The 21,498-nt window shown below is 39.7% G+C and overlaps 1 protein-coding gene across 1 annotated transcript in view; it reads right to left on the bottom strand.

The window, feature by feature from the left end:
* CENPF (centromere protein F) overlaps positions 1-21,230 on the bottom strand; it is a 62,182-nt gene extending 40,952 nt beyond the window's left edge. The window contains exons 1-7 of the mRNA XM_070384775.1: positions 21,111-21,230; positions 18,160-18,362; positions 16,723-16,919; positions 9,840-9,961; positions 9,326-9,417; positions 7,067-7,358; positions 5,763-5,965 (exon numbers count right to left, since the gene is read on the bottom strand). Of these exons, the coding sequence (XP_070240876.1) occupies positions 5,763-5,965; positions 7,067-7,358; positions 9,326-9,417; positions 9,840-9,961; positions 16,723-16,919; positions 18,160-18,321 (1,068 nt within the window). The 5' untranslated portion in view covers positions 18,322-18,362; positions 21,111-21,230. The remainder of the gene's footprint in view (positions 1-5,762; positions 5,966-7,066; positions 7,359-9,325; positions 9,418-9,839; positions 9,962-16,722; positions 16,920-18,159; positions 18,363-21,110) is intronic.
* Positions 21,231-21,498: the final 268 nt, after the last annotated feature.

The raw sequence follows: 21,498 nt of genomic DNA, 5'->3' as shown, positions 1-21,498 counted from the left end.
CATGAACTACATTGAAATTTAGGATCCTCTTTAAAATTAAATCTTCAAAGTGTTAAAACCCATTCCTCTAATTCTTCCCTGTGGTGTTCAAATCCTAGAACTCCCCTACAAAACAACTCTAAATTCCCAGGAAAGAATAAGAACAACTCACACTGCTGGGGGAGAATTCCTGATCCAAAAATGTACCCCAGTGTGGCAAATCTCTCCACTAATATATTTCTCTGAGACTCATTATAGACCCATTTAGAACTATCAGAAATTTAACAAAGAGGAAAAGAAAACACTATGTAAAAATTTCCCATAAGACCTAACACCAATTATTAACTAACCAAAGATTAAAAGATAAAGCTGGTCTGATCTTGCAAATATTAGAACTTTCAAGATCCTGAATTTAAGAAGTAAAATATTGAGCCAGTAGTTCGAATTAATTCACTGCTTTGAACATTAAGATACCTCTGTCATTATCCTTATCATTCTTGAATTTTTAAACCCCTAAGGAAAAGTATGAAAGAAATTATTTCTACCAATAATAAATATGAACTCAGCAAAAATGTCAAGCACCATGCTAGGCACTGGGGATACAGTGGTAAGCAACTAAGACAAAAATCACTGCCTAAATGATGGTCTAAAATTTTGACAATTCTCAGGGGGAAAAAAAAACATGCAGGGCAGAATAAATGAATGAATCCTTGGCACCCTCTGCTGGCACTCCCTCAAACTGCAACCCACAAGATCTCAGAATCAATAATACTTTATTATTGTACAAACAGCTGGTTTAACAAAAAAAAAAAAAGCCTTTAGGAGTAATTTATATTTTATTTAGATTTTTTTTTTAATGTTGGTATTTATGATGCACCATCCATATACAAGTACCTGACCACTAGGTGTCATGAATGCTCCATAATACTCTAAAAAAGGGTTCAGGGCTCTAGTCCTTTAACAGTATGTATATAGAGAGTATATAACAGTATGTATACAGAGACCTAGAGACTCAGTGCTCTGGGCCTGAGTTTTTAACCATAACATGAAATCCAGATTTGCTGCCCAGCCCCAACACTGTTTCTACATGAATTCAAATCTTGTATCCCACATGGTGTGTAAATACTTGGAAAAGAAGCATACTAGAAACAGCATATATTTACTGAAGCACGTGGTTGACTTTGGCTAAATTAGCTCCATTTTATTTAATAGGTAATTCTAAAGGTAGATCAGGGAATAGCATAAGCAAAGGATAATTTGATTTCAGCAACATATTGGACAAGGTCAGACTATCTTTAGAGACAAGATGGAGAAAGGTAGACTGAATTTTCAGTTAGGTGGATTTGTAGTTTATGAGAAAAAAATGGAATCCAGAAAGCATTGAATAAATGAGTCTTAAGAACCTGGAGGGAAGTCTCTAATAGAAAGAAGGCAAAGCTATGTTCTCAGCACTGTCCTATTCAAAAATTTTAATTCATGATCTGGTAAGTGACCTCATGATATATGCTAGAGAGAAGGATCTGGTGATCCTGTCACACCAAAACCAACAAAACAACATGTAAAGGTTAGTTGCTCAGTATCTTTGCGACCCCATAGACTGTAGACTGCCAGGCTCCTCTGGCCATAGAATTCTCCAAGTAAGAATTCTAGAGTGGGTAGGCATTCCCTTCTCTGGGGGATCTTCCAGATCCAGGGACTGAACTTGGATTTCCTGCACTGCAGGCAGATTCTTTACCATCTGAGCCACCAGGGAAGCCCTCAATGTGTAAAAGGATAAGTATAATTCTCATGTACAAAAGAAGACTGAGTTGGCAGAAATGCAAATGAAAATGAATTAAATTGACTAGGAACTCGATATAACAACAACTATTATAAGTTCACCATATGCCAGGTACTACGCTAAAGTCTGTGATAATTTTTATAAAAACTTTACAGCAATCCTATGAGAAAGGCATTATTACTAATACCATTTTATTGATTAGGCAACTGAAGCTCAGAAGTTAATTAAATTGCTCCAAAGTAACAAAACTGGGATGCAACAGAGCCAGGGCTTAAATCCAAGTCTAACTTAGAAAACCAAATTACAAACCCAGACTGCACAAAGAGTAAATATACAAACAGATCAAGGGAGGTCATGTTTCATCATATATCTAACCCAAAGTTGTTGAGAATGTTTCTCTGGAAAGCACCACACTAGGGGAATTCTAAAAATGAAGTGGGACTACCACCTCCAGGAAGGTGGAAGAGATGAACATGTCTCTATAACCCCCAAAACAACAACAATCCAAAACCCACATATTTTATTAAAACACACATAAGAAAGCTCTGAAAAGAGAGAAGAAAGCATATTAACAAGAAACTTTGCGACCCAAGGAAAAGCATGATAGTACTGAAAGAAAAAACTGTTAACCCAGAATTCTATACCCTGCAGAAATATCTTCCAAGAATAAAGACATTCCCAGACAAAAGAAAATTTAGAGGATTTGCTGCTACACTAAAAGAATGGTTAAAGGATGTTCTTTACAAAGAAAGGAAATGATGAAAGAAGGAAATTTGGAATAAGAATATTTGTATACACAATAAATGTATATACAATAGGCTTTCCTTTTCTTCTTCAGTTTTCTAAATTATGTTTGACAAGTAAAGCAAAAGTGTAACACTACCTGATGTGGCTCTAAATGTATATACAAAAAATGCTCAAGAAAATTATACTATAAATAGGGGAGGATAGAAGGACAAAAAGAGAAGCAAACTTTCAATAATTTATTAGAGTTGATAGAATGACAACACTGATAAACTGATAAATTGTATGTATATATACATTATCTAGAACAATCATAAAAGCCCTACAAAGAAATATATTCAGAAACTACTGATAATTCAAAATGGAATTCTAAAAACTGTTCAAGTAACCCACGGGAAGGCAGAAAAAATAAAAACAGCCAAATGAAAAATGAAAGAAATAAAAAACAAAAAATAAGATGTAAAACTTAAGTCATGCTGCTGCTGCTGCTAAGTTGCTTCAGTCATGTCTGACTCTGTGCGACCCCATAGACGGCAGCCCACCAGGCTCCACCATCCCTGGGATTCTCCAGCCAAGAACACTGGAGTGGGTTGCCATTTCCTTCTCCAATGCATGAAAGTGAAAAGTGAAAGAGAAGTCGCTCAGTTGTGTCCAACTCTTCGCAACCCCATGGACTGCAGCCTACCAGGCTCCTCTGTCCATGGGATTTTCCAGGCAAGAGTACTGGAGTAGGGCGCCACTGTCATGACATATCAATAATTACATTGGCTATAAATGGTCTAAAAACACTAATTAATAGAGATAGTGTTTCTAAAAGGGAATTAAAGAGTGGATTAAAAAATATGACCCAACTAAGTGCTGTCCACACAAAACTAACATTAGGCTATTTTTTTAATTCATAGTAAGGTCATATTTTAACTTAACAGTATAGATAGGCTGAAAGTAAAAAGACAGAAAGAAATACATCATGACACTTTAACCAAAGGAAAGCTGGAGAGGTTATATTACTACCAGGTAAAATAGACTTCAGAATAAAAAAAAAATTATCAGAGACACTAAGGGATATTACATGATAAAGGTCAATCCAAAAGAAGACATAACAATGCTAAATGTGTATGGACCAAACTACAGAACTGCAAAATAAGTGAAGCAAAAATTTATAAAACTGAAAGGAGAAATAGACAATTATGGGAGACTGCAATACCCTTCCCTCAACAATTGCTAGAAGCAATTAGCCAGGAAATCAGCAAAGATAAAGAGGAATTCAACAAAGAACTTTAATCAACAGGAGCTAATGACACTTTTATAATATTGCTCTCAACAGAATATACATTTTTCCCCAAGTGCCTATGAAATATATACCAAGACAGACCATATCCTAGACCATAAAACAAACCCCAAGAAATCTAAAAGAACTGAAATCATAGAATATGTTCTCTGACAGCAAAGGAGTCAAATGATAAATCAATAACAAAAAGAGAAAAATCTCAAATACCTGGAAACTAAACAAGGTATTTCTGAATAATCCACGAGACATATCAAAATGTGAAGGGCACAGTGAAAGCAGTATGGAAAGGGAAATTTATCGCATTTAATGTCTGCATTAGAAAAGAAGAAAAGTCTCAAGTCAATAAACTAAGCACCCCACATCAACAACCTAGAAAAAGAAGAGCAAAATAAACTCAAAGCAAGCAGAAGAATATACCAGAGGCCAGAAAAAAAAATCACTCAAACTGAAAACAGGAAATAATGGAGAAAATCAATGAATTAAAGAGCTGACTCTTTGGTAAGATCAATAAAAGAGCCATAAAACCGACAAACTCCTAGCAGTCGTGACAAAGAGAAAAACAGAAGAAGACACAAATATCAGAAATGCACAGGGAATAAGCCTGACCTACAGTCAGAAGAATAAGGAAATACTATGAACCCCACATATATAAATTTGACAATTTAGATGAAAGTTACTCTAAAATCACAAACTAACCCATCTCATCCAATGTGAAATAAATAATTTTAATAGTTGTCACTATTTAAAAAATTGAATTTGTAATTTTAAAACTCCCAAAAAGAAATCATCAGACCCAGATAGTTTCATGGAGAATTCTACCAAATGTTATAAAGAAGTAACACCAATTCTACACAATATCTTCCAAAAAATCAGAAGAGGAGGGAACGCTTCCCAATTAATTTTATGAAGCTAGAATTACCTTTGATACAAATACCAGATAAAGACAGTACAAAAAGAGAAAACAGCTGACCAACATCCCTCATAGACACAAGAATCCTTAACAAATTATTAGTAAATAAAATTCAGAAATATATAAAATGAATTCATTTTTTTCTACACTTGTCTCCATATAGCACACTATCGATGTGCCTGATACATTTACGTCACGTCCCCCATTAGGATGAAGCTCCATAAGGGCAGTGCTTTTTGTCTATTTACTCACTGCTACTGCCGCATCCCAGGTCTAGAACAGTGCCTGACATATAGCAGACTGTCAATAAATATTTGTCAAATGAGTCAGTAAATGACTCAAATTGAGTCCAAAAACAGACTCACAGATTTAGAGAATGAACTAATGGTTGCCGGGGGGAAGGATGGGTGAACGGGTAGTTAGGAAGTTTCGGATGGACACATACACACTGCTATGTTGAAAATGGATAACCAACAAGGACATACTGTTCAGCACAGGGAACTCTACTCAATGACGTGTGGCAGCCCGGATGGGAGGGGAGTTTGGGGGTGAATGGATGCATGTATATGTATGGCTGAGTCCCTTCGCTGTTCACCTAGAACCATCACAACACTGTTATCAGCTATACCCCAATACAAAAGAAAAAACTTTAAAAAAGAAAAAAGGTTAAATGGCAGAACGGTATATATTGGTTTCCATGAGTAGATCATTTCAACTCTATCATGTCCTAAACCTCTTTTAAAGCTCCATGACTTTAAGTGCCTCTTCTACGTATCAGGCACCTGCCAGATGTTGTATACACATCTTTATTCTTCACCACCCTCTGAGGTGTAAGAGATCAGCTACTTGTCCAAGTCCCTCAGCTAAAAAATATACAGTCCAGATTTGACCCAGATCTACCAAATTCTAAAAGAACTTACTATTCAACTGCAATCAATACTGCCTAGCATATATTAATAAGCTTCATTACTAATATTTATTTTACAAGTCTAAGCATACTCTTTCCAAATAATTGTATGAAAAAATGCAGATTTATCAATAACTAATGAAAAGTTGAGTACCTTGGCTGATGCCTGGTCATACTGTGAAGTTGTTCTCACTAGTTCATCCCGGTTTTTGTTCAAAACTTTCTCTTTTTCATTTAATTCCACTTTTGCTTTCTCCAGTTGGAGTTGGAGTTCTTGAAGTTTATTCACTTGGCCTTTCATTTCTTTTTCTTGTCCTTGCAGACGTAGTTCCAGCTCACTAATCTTGCTCCTTAGTTCTTAAATCACAAACAAAACCCACACTTCAATTAACACATATTTTTCACAAAGAAATTTACAACTAAACTCAGAATGTATCACCATTACCACACTCTGAAATCTTTGGTGAGTCAAATATAAATCGATTCACATTAAACAAAAGAGCTTTTAATTGGATTTAATTTCAATACTTGGTTTTTTTGCTATTTGTATTCAAAAATCCTATAAAAAGCAGAAGAAAAATTTATGTTTTCACAGAAAACTTGTGGCAGGGGGGAATGCTTTTCTAAAATCAGGAATAGTATCTTATTGAGAAAACTGCAAAAAGTGTATCACATATAAGACCCTGTGTTAAAATTACCACTTGGTTTTATACACCCACAAATATTTCTTTTGTACCCGTATCAATGCAAATGAGTGCTAAGCAGTGAAAAATTCACCCTCCTGTATTCTCTAGTGGCTTTACCTCCAGTAAAGAGCAAGAGAGTGTGAACCTCCTCTACTGCCAAAATTAACAATAATTTTTTTTCATTTTTTTCTCCCCACATATACACAATACTGGTTCCAAAGGCACTGGCCATGCGATAGCTCTCACCAGTGCACGCTGATGGTGATTTTCAATCTATCACAGCACTGGAAATTATCATAGTCTGCAGAGCAGATTCCCAAACACCACCTGGCACCCTTGGCTGTCGGCAGCAGCGCGGGGCAGCAGCCAAGGTTACAGGTTTGCCCCCATATGGCCAACCTGGCAGCACACAGAAAAGCCGTTCTGCAGACACATGCCACACCCCTGGCCAAAACCAGCTTGTTCCACAGGCCACAAAAGGAGCCAGGTGAGAAGCGCAGGGAATGTCAACAGTAACCACTTTTCCCGGCTTCACAAAGTCAAAGCCACTCACCCTACTTTTGAAGTCTTCATGGCAACAGCTTTTTAGTAAAATAAAGGTATCTTTCCTAATGATGATAGCTTTTTTCATTATCCCAAAGACACTATTTCATATCACCAGGCTGGGATGTTTGTTGACCACAGATGGGTCTAACAAAACCACTTTCTAGGATTAAAAGTGTCTGGAGTCATGTCTGAAAGTATCTCAGGAAAATTTAACTCAAGAAGTTACCTTGGTTCTGTGCTTTTAACTGGTCCAAAAGATGAGAATTGCTAGAATTATCACAGAAACTGCTATTAGCATCTGTTTTCCCTATTTGCAAAGTTGATCTACTCGGAGTCACTTCTTGTTCCCCAGAAAAATGAGATGCAGAGAAATCTCTCCTAACTGGAGTTTTCAGAGTGTTAGATGAAAGACGGCTTGGGGTTTTTTCTTGTTGCCATGAGAACACAGATGAAGAAGCCTGATGTCGGGCGATGTCCCGGTGATTCATGGTGCTTTGGGGAATAGCCTGGCTTGCTTTCTGTGAAAACAGAAGCCCTTCAGAGCCCTTTAGAAGTCACAATATTTAAGACTACGTACTAGACTCACAGACATAAACATGCTTATGAAAGAGGAAAGTGGTGGTGGCGGAAAAACTACTACATGTAATATAGATAAACAAGATCTTACACATAGGGAACTATATTCAATAACTTGCAATAAACTGTGACAAAAGAATATGAAAAAGTATGTGTGTGTGTGTGTGTGTGTGTGTATTTATATAACTGAATCACCTTGCTGTACACCTGAAACTAATATAACACTGTAAATCAGCTATACAACAACTAAAATTTTAAAAAAGACTACATACTTATTTTCAAATAGAACATAAAGCCACGCCAAGAAGGTATTCAATAGCACTTCTACTGTGTACCAAGAAAGAACATTCATCAAGTCAGGGGACCCACTGAGTCCCATCACCCAATGAGATGCTCTAACGGTCAGACTCAGCACTGGAGGGGAAGCCAGCACCATCTGAGGGCCAGTCTCTTTTAACTGGGCTCAGCTTCTGTATTTATCCTGCATCACTCATATACTTCATAAAAACGCATGTGAGTACTCACTGCCATTTTGAATTGCGAAATATAATTTTCCTTTGTCCATCCTTGGTCACTTCCCCCTATAGCTTTGCACACAGAGACTCAAAATTCATACTAACCAAAGAACTCTTAAATGTTCCACCATACCGTTTCCCCCAAAAAACTGTCCTAAGAGGCATTTTGTATTACATAAGACACATTTGTGGATCTTCTGCTGTTTAGAATCCTTTTTGTTCTCTCTGCCTCCATTCTGACAAACATCAAGTTGCAGCTACGGTAGCTGAGTTAAATTTTTTTATAGCAAGGGCTTTTCTCACCACGGGAAGAGGTTTAATGTTTCTGGAGACTCACAGTCCTCCACAAAATAACTCTGGGAACAGATGTCAGGGTCAGAATTGATACCATTGACTGAAATGGGTAACAAAACAAATGATATTTCCAAGACAATCAGAAGTTCACTGTTTAATTTTTATTCGTGTTGAAAGCAATGCCTTTGCTATGTATCAAAATTCTGGTGATCTCAAAATAAGGGTTAAAGGCTTAAAAAAAATTAAAATTGCTAAAACTCTAATAGGTACTTTTTGATCCTCACTATTTAAGGCATCTACTTATAAATTCAGCCTCAACCTGTCTGCTAAGTTGGGCCATCTCACCAAGTTCACATGCTTAGTGGAATTGTGCCATTCAGTATCAAACTGGAATTTTTTTCAAAAAACAAATAATACCATGTGAGCAGAAATGGGAAAGGTATATTCTACAGATACCAGGTTATTTTCAGAGTCAGTCCTGTAACTAAAAGGTGGGGTTCCCAAAACATGTGTTTTGTTTATTTTATTGATGTTAAGCAAATCTTTCACCCACCTCTCTCAGCCTTTTTCCCCCCTATCAAACTGGAGTTTAAATCCCTTGTCAGCTACTTATTTAAAAGAACTAGAGAGATTATGTTGACAACATTCTCACCTGAAATAAACGTTTCATTAATAACGATCCCCACACCTCTCACCCCTGGTAGCAATCACCAATTCCATCAGAAGGTCTGAATGGGAAGCAACTGCCTCTAGGTGCCAAAGTCAGCCAGGAATAACTCTGGTCCCACCCTCTCCAAACATATTCTTTATCATAAGATCTTAACAGAGAAACTTGAGTATGTTTCCACAGTTTCTGGGGAATTTGGAGCCTATTTGATATTTAGGGATAAAGTCATCTGCCCAATCCATTTTATTCCACTCCTAACCTATTTTTAAACTTAAAAATATCATAACCAATGAGCCAGGAACTCTGTTTCCTCAGTGTAAGATAAACGGGTCAGTCCTATGTAGCGCAGATTTTTCTATCTTTGCTCTATCCTACCTATATCAAAGTACTTCTTCAACTGCATACTCCATTAAAAGGCCCATAATTAACTTACCTTTGCCTGCAAGGCTTTTACCTCTGCCTCTAATCTTTTTCGTTCTTCAACTTCTTTATTATATTTTTCTTTTAGATCTTCATATTTGGAACCTAAATACAGACAATGAGGTACAGTTTCAGTTTGATCACTGATTTTGCAAAGAATCATTATGATAGTCTAGAAATGAGTATCTTCATACATCAGATAGAAAGAACGTTTTGGTTAAGGCAACCAATACTGCTCAAATTACCCAAATATTAAAATGCATGGAAACACAAGTATTTTGAATATTCCAAAGCTGAATTATTTTAAAAAATACCACAGACGGATAAAGTGAAAAGCTTAAAGGCTTACTGATGGCGCGACATATTTCAACAGATATACAAACATGTATGTAACTAATGGCTGCTTTTTGTTGTTGTTTTTAATGCTTAAATTAGAAGCTGAATTCAAGGTTGAATGATTTCATTTCTTGGGCAGAATTAAAATCTCAACAAAAGAGCTATTTATACAAAGGGAAAAGAATCCTTACCGCTATAATACTGGCTTGGTGTGAGCGGAGTTGCAAAGATTTTTTGTGGTGTAAGGCATGAATTCAGAGAGACATCCGCAGACTGTGCAGCTTGTTGGCTTCTTTCAAGTTCAGATTTACACCTGTGAGAAAACGACCGAGAGGATGCCACACCAGAGTCACAGCTGCGGAACACCAACACCATACATTCCCAGAGCGCAACAAGCTGACAAGAAAACCCACCCTCTAAGGATTCCTACCACTGCATTTAGCCAACAGACACTTCATAAGAACTAACTTGCGAGACAGTCCTTTGTCTCCACAGGAACTCGGTCTGGTTAGGAAAACAGAAATATAAGCCAGCCAGTTACAATGTGATAAAGGCTATAATGAAGATCTGTAATAACCACTATCATAGCAAAGAAGAGTTGGGAGGGTTGGGACACATTCCTACCAAATTTTATATTCTAGGCCAAAGAAAGACACAGGGCTTACTTACCAAAAAAAAAAAAAACAGAACTTAAGACAGGAGGACATTGGTATCATTGAAGCAGGGGCTCAAATCTTGAAACTAGATAACATTACATATAATACTGTCATTATACTAATAACATAGACTTTGGCAAGATCCTTTTGACATACCTTCTAGAGAAATGAAAAGAAAAATAAACAAATGGGACCTAATTAAACTTAAAAGCTTTCGCACAGCAAAGGAAACCATAAATAAGATGATGAAAAGACAACCCTCAGAATGGGAGAATGGAGAAGGCAATGGCACCCCACTCCAGTACTCTTGCCTGGAAAATCCCATGGACGGAGGAGCCTGGTAGGCTGCAGTCCATGGGTCGCTAAGAGTCGGACACGACTGAGAGACTTCACTTTCCCTTTTCACTTTCATGCATTGGAGAAGGAAATAGCAACCCACTCCAGTGTTCTTTCCTGGAGAATCCTAGGGATGGGGGAGCCTGGTGGGCTGCCATCTATGGGGTCACACAGAGTTGGACACGACTGAAGTGACTTAGCAGCAGCAGCAGAATGGGAGAAAATACTTGCAAATGAAGCAACTGACAAAAGATTAATCTCCAAAATATACAAGCAGCTCATGGAGTTCAATATAAAACAACAACAGCAGGGCTTCCCTGGTGGCTCAGTGGTAAAGAATTCACCTGCCAATGCAGGAGACGTGGGTTCGATCCCTGATCCAGGAAGACCCCACGTGCCATGGAGCAACTAAGCCCACACACCACAACTACTGAGCCTGTTCTCTGGAGCCCGGAGCTGCAACTACTGAGCCCATGCATCACAGCTACCGAGGCCCGCACGCCCTAGGCCTGTGTTCCACAAGAGAGCCACCCCTGCTCACCCCAACTGGAAAAAAAGCCTGTGCAGCAATGAAGACCCAACACAGCCAAAAATAAATATGTAAATAAAAATTATTTTAAAAAAAAATCAAAAAATGGGAGATCTAAACAGACATTTCTCCAAAAGAGACAGATAGATGGCCAACAACATGAAAAGATTCTCAACATCGCTCAGTATTAGAGAAATGTAGATCAAAATGTAGATAGTCAGGTATCACCTCACACAGGTCAGACCGGCCATCATCAAAAAATCTACAAACAGTAAATGCTGTAGAGGATGTGGAAAAAAGAAAACCCTCCTGAACTGTTGGTGGAATGTGAATTGACACAACCACTGTGGAGAACAGTACTGAGGTTCCTTAAAAAAGCTAAAAACTACCATATGACCCAGCAATCCCACTACTGGGCATATACCCTAAGAAAACCATAATTCAAAAAGACACATGTACGCCAATGTTAGGGCTTCACCAGTGGCTCAGCAGTAAAGAATCCATCTGCCTGAAATGCAGGAGACATGGGTTCAATCCCTGGGTTGGGAAGATCCCCTGGAGAAGGGAATGGCTACCCAATCCAGTTGTTTTTGCCTGGGAAATCCCCTGGACAGAGGAGCCTGGCGGGCTACAGTCCATGGGGGTTGCAAAAGAATCAGACACAACCTAGTGACTGAACGACGACCCCAAATGGTCACTGCAGCACTATTAACAATAGCCAGTTCATGGAATCAAGCTAGATGTCCACAGACAAATGAACAGATAAAAAAGATGTACAAGTATACAATGGAATATTACTCAGCCATAAACGGGAAAGAAATTGGGTCATTTGTAGTGAAATGGATGAACCTAGAGTCTGTCACATAGAGTGAAGTACGCCAGAAAGAGAAAAACAAGTATCATATATTAACACATGTATAAGGAATCTAGAAAAATGGTGCTGATGGGCCTATCTGCCAGGCAGAAACAGAATGGACTGTGGGCAGGAAGCAGGAGAGGGCGGATGGACGAGAGAGCAGCACTGGCACATACACTGCCATGTGTCAGACACACGGCTGGCGGGAAGCTGCTCTGGACCGCAGGGAGCATGGCGCAGGCCCCGTGACGACCCAGAGGGCCGGGATGGGGGGCTGGCAGGGAGGCTTGAGAGGGTCGGGACATACATGTACTTACAGCTGGTTCACAGTGTTGTACAGCAGAAACTAACCCAATATTATAAAGCAATTATACTCCAGTTAAAAATTAAATAAGTAGAAATTTTAAATCAATAAAAACATAGCCTTGATATACATACAATGCCTTTTATGACATTTTTTAATGCATATATAAAAATTAAGTTAACTTCATGCATGTAGAAAAGATACTGGCAGGAAACAGACCCAAAGAAATGGAGACAGTGAGCTAAACACAACCACTCTCAGTATGTGTGGAGCATTGGCTCCAAGACCCCTGCAGATGACAAATATCCAGGGATGCTCAAGTCCCTTATATAAAATTAGCAGTAATACCTTCAGCCCTTCATATAGCTAGGTGTGGAACCTGAGGATACAGAGAACCTGGACTGTGCAGGTGTCGAGTATCCTTACCATTCAAGTCCTAACACCTTTCAAGAGAACTCAGTTCTTGCAGCTCGACCTGTGTCTCTGATTTTCCCTTAACACAAGAAACAAAAAGAAGCTCCTCGGACAATCTCTAATGATGGGCACCATTCTCTTTGCCAAGGACAGATTACTCAAAGCAGGGAAGGAAGAAAGGAATAAAGGAAGGGCCTCAGTGCCCTAGCTCCTCCTGGCTCTAAATTCTACCCGAGAAAAAGAAGTAATGTTATGAGCCAAAAATGGCTATGCAGCAAATAAAACCACCTTCGAATTTACAACAGATAACACCTGTCCAACAGAAATATTCTATTAGCGTGAAAAAAATAACAAGAAATAAATGAATTCAACCTTAATATTTCACTCAATATTTTTGATATTATCATTTCCCCTCACTCAATGCAAAAATTATTAATAAGGAATTTTACATGTTTTTGTACTAAATCTTCAGCATTTGGAGTTCAGTGTGTACTTCCAGCACACCTCCATTCACACTAACCACATTTCAAGTGTCCCACCGCCACATGTAGCCAGTGGCTACCATACTGGACACTGCAGGTCTACAGACGTCCCAAGGTGTAAAAGGTTGGTGACTCCAGAGAAATTTTGAAGGAACTTGCAAAACTGGTGTTTCTTTTCCCTCTCAAATTCACATCTTATCCCCTTTTCCCTATCTTTTCATTTGAAAAAGTTTATTAATTTTAAATATTAAATAAAAATATACCCTGCTGTTATTTTTATAAAGCTTTGTATCGCCTGTCTCCTAGGGAAAAAACACACAAACTATCACCACTAAAAAAATGTACTAAATTAAGCTCTTTTCTACTAGGTTTCATTTAGCCAAGCATCTCTTCCTCAAATGTTAAAATATGAATGTTTCTGTCTAAATTATTAAAATCAATATTTCTAACACTGGCACCCAAAATGTTCTTTTCAAAGAAATAATTATTTCAGCATACTGAAGTGAACTTCCTACTTCCCAAGCACCTGCCTTCCAAAACAAAGGCTTCTTTCATTTATTCATTCAACAAGTATTTGAGGATTTGCAATTGCCAGGTGCTAGGAATACAGTGATGAACAAGACAGACAAAGATAAGGTTTAGGAAAACAAAGAACAAAATAGACATTTATTTATCATTCTAACATTGTGACTTAATACGACTTAATAGCCACCTTACCACATGGATAGAAAACAAAATTAGAAAAAGACTGCTGTGTACCTAAGTTATCATCTTCATAAAAAGACAAGCATACAATCAATCCTTGGTACCTGCAGAAGGTTGGTTCTAGGACCCTCTTAAATACTAAAGGGCTTCCCTTGTGTCTCAGCTGGTAGAGAATCCACCTGCAATGTGGGAGACCTGGGTTTGATCCCTGGGTTGGAAGATCCCCTGAAGAAGGGAAAGGCTACCCACTCCAGTATTCTGGCCTGGAGAATTCCAGGGACTGTATAGTCCATGGGGTCGCAAAGAGTCAGACATGACTGAGCGACTTGCACTTTCACTTTAAATACTAAAATGTGCAAAGGCTCAACTCTCATATAAAATCACATAGGTAGCATTTGCATAATAACCTATGCACATCATCCTGCATATTTTAAATCACCTCTAGGCTACTTATAATACCGAATATAATGTATATACTATGTTAATAGTTGTCAGCATGCAAATTTAATTTTTGCTTTTGGAACTCTCTGGAATTTTTTCTTCAAATATTTTTGACCCTAGTTGGTTGAATCTGTGGATGCAGAACTCAAAGATATGAAGAGTCAACTCTTAATTTTTAAATGTTCTACCTTTCAAAAATACATTTGCTTTGTAGGTAGAATTAAAATAACCACAAGCTATGCCTGGAAAAAAGTTCTTGGTATCAAAATACTTATTAACTACAAATGGAAAAACAGTAATTTACAATCCAGAAATTCAGGTGACACCCTAACCAAGTGATGGTTTAAAAGTCAAATTGAATCATGTACCCTCTTTTACGAGGCACTGAGAAAGGCATGTAACTAGTTCTGTGACACTTTTACCAAAAATTCATAGCCTCAATCTGACCCAGAGATTCTCTCCAGGATGACTCTGCCCTCCCAAAGGGCATCTGGCAGTGCCTGGTGGCACTTCTGACTGTCAAAATTTGGAGATGGGGTAAGTGCTACTGGCATCTAGTGAGTGGAGGCCAGGAATTCCATGTACCCTATGGTGAACAGGGCAGCCTTCCACAACAAATAATCCAGTCTAAGTGTCAACTCTGCCATTGCTGAAAAACAGCGGGCAAATCCAAATTGAGTACTATTGTACTAAAGGGGTCTAGTGCTCCTTAAAAATGTCAAAGTCACAAAAGTCAAGACACCATCACAGCTTAGGGAGAAAAGAAAACATCCACGAAATGCAACATGGAATTCTGGCTCAGGTCCTGGAGTACAAAAGGGACATTCCTGGAAAAATGAGTAAGGACATGACTGGAAAAATGAGAAATTCCAATAAGGTAATAGTACTGAATTAATGTTTATTTCTGGTCTGGTCATTGTACCCCAGTTATGTAAGGTGTTAACAACTGATTCTGCAAGTCTGAAGTTATTTAAAAATAAAATTTATTCTTAAAATTTCTAGGGGAACATTCGCAGACTTAACATGGGCAATTTGCTCATCTTCTTTGCTTTTAATCTTCCCCTGTTAGAATGAGCAGACTCCATTTATAAGTTAGCAGTGCCCAAGTCCCACTAAACTTTGATTAATGCCTCTAGTTGTTTAGGAATTTTTCTTTTAATGGAAAAATAGTAATAAGCGCTTTTTAAAAAAATTGCTTAAATATGGCATAGGAATTGGTGATTTTTTCCCCATTTAACAAGTATTTTATTGGTTGCCTTTTATAAGACGAGCAGTTTTATTTTTTTTTAATTGGAGTATAATTGCTTTGCAATGTTGTGCTTCGTTTCTGCTGCACAATAAAGTGAATCAGCTATATGTATATACTCGCTTCCCTCTTAGACCTCCCTCCTACCCCCACGCCCCCATCCCACCCGTCTAGGTCCTCACAGAGCACTGAGCGGAGTTCCCTATGCTTTACAGTAGGTTCCAACTAGCTATCTGTTTCATACAAGGTAGTGTATGTATGTCAATTCCAATTTCCCCCACCCCCACCTTCCCCAACTGTGTCCGCGTGTTTCCAGGGCAGGAACACAGATGCAGTCAGAGTGAAATCAGTGAATTGATTATGTAATACTTAAGATGGGAGAAGGGTCTCCCGGATGGGGATCTCAATGGGAAAGTCTTCCAGAGTTCACTTCCCTCCTCCCCAGCCGAGATTCCGTGGCACCCAGCTGGCACCCAAGTTCAGTCGCTCTCTTCCACATCCTCAATTACTCCACTGTCTTCTATCCCATCACCCTTGCCCCCAAACCCTAAATCAATCCTCTGGGATATCTTCTCAGCATTTATATCCCACATGCTAAAGAAAAAAAAAAACTCATACAACTCTATAGACTGGTTCCACTATAAATTCCTAGCCTCCAATCTTAACTGAGCTCTCAATGCTCCTCATCCTTTGGGAATTCCCTAGTTCTCTCCTCTACAACAGCTTTTCCATGCAGAGAAGACACAAGCCATCAATACAAGCCACGTTTTAACTTCCCTCCATCTTTCCAGTAACCACTGTTGACAGTTTTGGAATTTATCTTTGCACCCCCCTAGTAACACACACAGTGCCTGGCACATGAGGCAGCTTAATAAACATATGCTGAATAAGTAAATGAATAAGCCAGCAACCATTTAATGAATTTACACAGCCCTGAGCCATGCAACAACAGGACTGAAGCATATGGCAACTGTCCTCAAATCATTGTTCATTCCACTGGAAAAAAAAAAACCCTGCAATATGTAGTAATAACATCATAAAAAGGATGCATCTGATAAATACATATAAAGACATCCATAATAAATACTAATCCCAAAAAAGTTACCTTTTAAGTTCCTGTTCCAGCTTTTCTATTTGTTTTTTGCTTGAGTTCAGCTGACCTTCTTGGAAATTCACTTGTGACTCCTTGACTTGAAGTTCATGAGAAATCTTCTGCTTAGTCTTCTCCAGATTTTCACATATTTCCATCAAGCTTTGGTTCTCCCTTTTCAGGTTTGCACCCTCAGTTTTTTCATTCTCAACCTAATGGGGATTTTTCAAAAGGAAATACATCACTTACTCATGAACTTATCAGACATATCTGTGAAATCTGAGTCTAACCCTGATGACTAATTTTCTGAGATACAATTGTAATAATCCAGAAGTCAATGCTTGATGAACAGAGAAATCCTAGATGATCTCATTTTGAAGTTTATTAATAGAAAAGTTTTACAAAGTCATGTATTACACTGTCTTTGGTTAGGTCTACACACACCAATCCTAGAGAGGCTTTAATATGCTTTCGAGAATTAAAAAAAATTAACCTTATAAACCCTCTCTTAGCTACTCATTTTCAAGTTCAGTTGCCAAAGCCAGTAAGTGTAAGAAATTGAAAAATTCTCCCACTAGCAAAAACATTTTAGAAGCAGTAATTGTTATTACTACTTTACTATGAAAGAAGTACTACTTAAGTGTCCATTTACTAGTCCTGGAGAGATCTGGGAACTCCACGGTGAAAGCTCACTGTCAGAAAGCAGTATCTAGGAGACTTCTTCGGAGAAGGCAATAGCACCCCACTCCAGGACTCTTGCCTGGAAAGTCCCATGGACGGAGGAGCCTGGTGGGCTGCAGTCCATGGGGTCACTAAGAGTCGGACAAGACTGAGCGACTTCACTTTCCCTTTTCACTTTCATGCATTGGAGAAGGAAATGGCAATCCACTCCAGTGTTCTTGCCTGGAGAATCCCAGGGACGGGGGAGCCTGGTGGGCTGCCGTTTATGGGGTCGCACAGAGTCAGACACGACTGAAGCAACTTAGCAGCAGCAGGAGACTTCTTTGGTGATCCAGTGGTTAAGGCTCTGAGCTTCCACTGCAGGGAGTGTAGGTTCAAGGGAACTAAGATCCCACAAACCGCACAACCCTACCCCCCCAAAAAAGCAGTATCTATTTGGGCTGCATAGTGTTCTCATACTGACCCCAGATTCAGAGCCAGAGACTTTTGGCCATGTTGGTGCTGAATGCAAAAGCAATGTCCAATTCATGGTCCCTAAGAGAAGTGAAAACGGAACTCAGCACTCCTACACATGAGCACATAAGCAGAAATGAGGACAGAGGATGCAGAAATAAGGTAATCACAATAAAAAAGACTCAATAGAGGAGAGGAAGGAGGATTACCACTTGAAGACAGCAAAATCATCTTTCTCTAAATTAAAAAAGGACCAAGATAAAACTGTTGATCCAAATAACGAGTGAACAGTTTTAAATACCAGCATTTCAGTGCTACCTTCTGTTTTTGCTTCTGCAACGCAGCCTCCAGGGTCTCAAGCTGAAACTGCCGTTGCTGCCTTTCTTTCTTCAGTTTGTCGAGCTGGCCTTCAAGCTCTTGAATCTTCTGAAGAGCTCTTGTAGGCAAGCCTTCCTTCCATTCTTCCAAAGCCCAGCTCATTTTGCTCTCCTTTCTTTATTACTCAAACATTTATAAATAAACTGAAAAGAATAAACAGACTGTTGATCCTACAAGGAAACTTAATAGTCTCAGAGACAAACTAATCTACATAACCACCTCTAAGAATCAAATTTCAAAACTTCTTTCAAAAGATAACAAAGTATAGCATCCATCGAGCCACCCTCTGCCAGGTGACTCCCAATACCTCTGACTGTGAGGTAGTTCATAGTATGCTCATTTGGTTTCACCTTGCTTTCTGTTTTTCTTATTTCTCATTTCTTACTTCTCATTAGGCCACCTGCTTTCTACCACTCAGTTCATTTTCATTATACAAGGTATGAATTTTTTGGTATAAGGCTTCTGGGGAAATCGGGCTTACAGGACAAAGAAAATACATAAGTTATTTTGCAAATGCTCGTCTTTCTTCTCTTCGTGTCATTAATTCCCACTCATACTCCATCCCCCTTCCTCCAGGAAGACTTCCCTGAGGACATCATGTTTCCCTGAGCACGACTGGTGTTTTCTCTCCATGAGAGTCTCTCACGGCACAGGTACCTCCTTCTCCTCCCACGTGATTATCATTTGTTGAGTCAGTGCATGAATGAACAAAGTATGAATGCCATACTAGCACTAGAATCACTGCAAAATGCAGTCAAGTCATTCTCCAGACCAACTGTGACCAGGAATCAGGTATATAGCCTTAGTGATTCAAATCCCTTCTCAGCTATAGGCAAGATGTGTGGCCTTAGGCGTGTTATTTAACAGATCTGTGCTCTGGTTTCCCTGTTTGGGAATAATAATGGTGGTGACTCCCTAAACCTTTAGAACTCTATCTCCTGATAAGCCTTCCATACATATTAGCTATTAGTCCCTGAAAAACACTTTTTCATTTGTATATTGCTACCTATGGTACCAAGACAGAAATGGCCTACGTCTTTCTCGGACATACTTAGAAAATTTAAGTCAGCTGAGAGAAAAGTATGGCAATTATTCTTTTCTCATTAGCCTTTAGAACTTAAATGGAAGAAAAAAAGCATTCATTTTCCAGTTATTTTAGCAAGAGGATGAGAATCTGTTTTTTTTACTAAATGAAGTTCACAACCATTTTAGTGTTTTGTTTCCATCAACTTCATCAAGGAAATTTATCAGCATGATTAAAAATTAGTCGATGAAAGTACTAATAATTTTTTTCCCAAAAATTAAAAGAGAAGCAAGGGTCTCGGAAAGCACATAATTTCAAGCCTTGGAAAGTTGTTTTCTCTCCCATTCTCCCCTCCCCCTTAATTCTTTGAACACAGTATCTTAAACCCCATTCCCATCTACCCAAAAATGACTTCAAGGAGTATTATGCCTCTCCAGCAACAAAGACAATTTACACTGCCCCAGTAGGCAACCTTATCTATTATAAACTAGCTAGTTCATTCAGGAGTTCAGGGGTACCTTCAGAGGAACACAGCTATAACTCCTAAACAATTCTGCCAGCCATGGAAAGCATTACATCAAGACACCATAGCAAACAAAATATTAAAACGAGCAATTTAAAAAGATGATACAGATGATGGAAATAAACAGAAGGACGACTGGCAAGTTAAATGCTTTTCCATTTCAAAGTCTAAGATACAGCAAAACATAAACGGTTAAAGCAATCACCAGACCCAAGATAATTTTGATTGGAGGGGACGACTTCGACAGGTATCAGTCATTCAACAACCTATATGGAGCCACTGGGGCAACAGGACCAAAAAAAATTTTTTAATGTAAATCTCAAGATGAAAGAGGCAAAGGGGGTGGGGGGCGGAGCCTGTGAATGAAAACTCTGCCTGCTCTTCCAGACCAAGCTCGAGAATAGGACTCAAACTCGCTCCGCGGTTGCACTGTAGGCGGGGACTCGAGTTTCTTGCCGAAGATGGGGGATTCTGATACAGGGAAAGTGTGAACCCGGCCTGCAGTACGTGATGTGCGCGAGTCACAAAAGAGTTTCTTTGGGCACTTTATGGGGTTGAGTGATTCGGGCCTGGGAAGTGTCCTCCACTTGGTTAAGATAGAAAGAGCATTTCTGGAAGGATCACAGTCCTGCAGATCCTTTTTGCAGGAACCTTGACTCCTGGGCTTTTCTTCACACCCCACCCCCCACCCCCTTTGCCTCTTTCATCTTGAGGTTTACATTTTGGTGGCTGTCCAGTTGCCCCAGTGTCTACATATAGATTGTTGAATGACTGATACCTTAAATCTGTCGAAGTCGTCCCCTCTCATCAAAATTAAAATTTCTGAGTCCTTATCCCATAGCGCAAGCCAGGTCCACAGGCGCAGTCCAATAAATGCGGAAAGAAACGGAAGGCAAGAGAGAAAACGCTCTCACAACGAACAATAGGCACACCAAAGCGTTGCCCAGATCAAAACCCTCAAATCCCAAGTTTGCATCTCCTCCAAGCGACAAAAGACCGATGTCCAAATTTCAAACAGGAGGTGCAGAAAGGCTGCCAGTGAAACCTGCTGAGCTTCAGGTCCCTTACCGTACAGAGGAATCAGTTTCCCCCAAAAGGCGGAGCAAGAGCTCCCGACACTAGTGCAAGCCCACTTCCACCGGGAGCACAGGGGCGCCGAGACCCCTAAGAACCTGGCCCAGGGCCGATTCTCTAGTCCCTCGGGTGGGAGGAGGCAGCGGCCCACGGCACCTACAGTGCCGAGAAGCGCCATCCCACAGGCATCGTCGCCCAGGAGCCCCCAGCACACGAACCGCGGCTCCCTCACGCCCGCCGCCAGAGCTGGGACCCAAGGAGAACGCTCACCTTGCTGGCGGAAGAGGGCAAACAACCCTTCTGAAAGGCGAGTCCTTGTCCAGCCTCCGTGAGCTGGAGCCCAGAGGCCAATTCAAACCGCCCGCGACCGCCACCCGTTTTCAATTCGACCGCTTCCGGCCTCTAGACTGAACTCGGCTCCAAGCCTATTGGTCACTGTCAGAGGTTGTGAGCCAATCGGCTTCCGCGTAGTCGAACGGCTGCCTCTGATTGGCCCTTTCGGATGGATTTAAAAATCAAGCCAAGCCCGCAGAGGGGCCGGGGCTGGTGCTACTGGGTTTTTTGTTGTTGTGGGGAGGCGGAGCCCACGTGCTTTAGCTGAGGCTGGGAGGCGTTAGGAACCGCTGTTTCCTCCAAAGGCAGCGAATGGGACGGCGGA

Source organism: Bos mutus, chromosome 16, assembly GCF_027580195.1.
Source record: "Bos mutus isolate GX-2022 chromosome 16, NWIPB_WYAK_1.1, whole genome shotgun sequence".
NCBI lineage: Eukaryota > Metazoa > Chordata > Mammalia > Artiodactyla > Bovidae > Bos > Bos mutus.
This window is presented reverse-complemented; position numbering and strand designations above follow the sequence as displayed.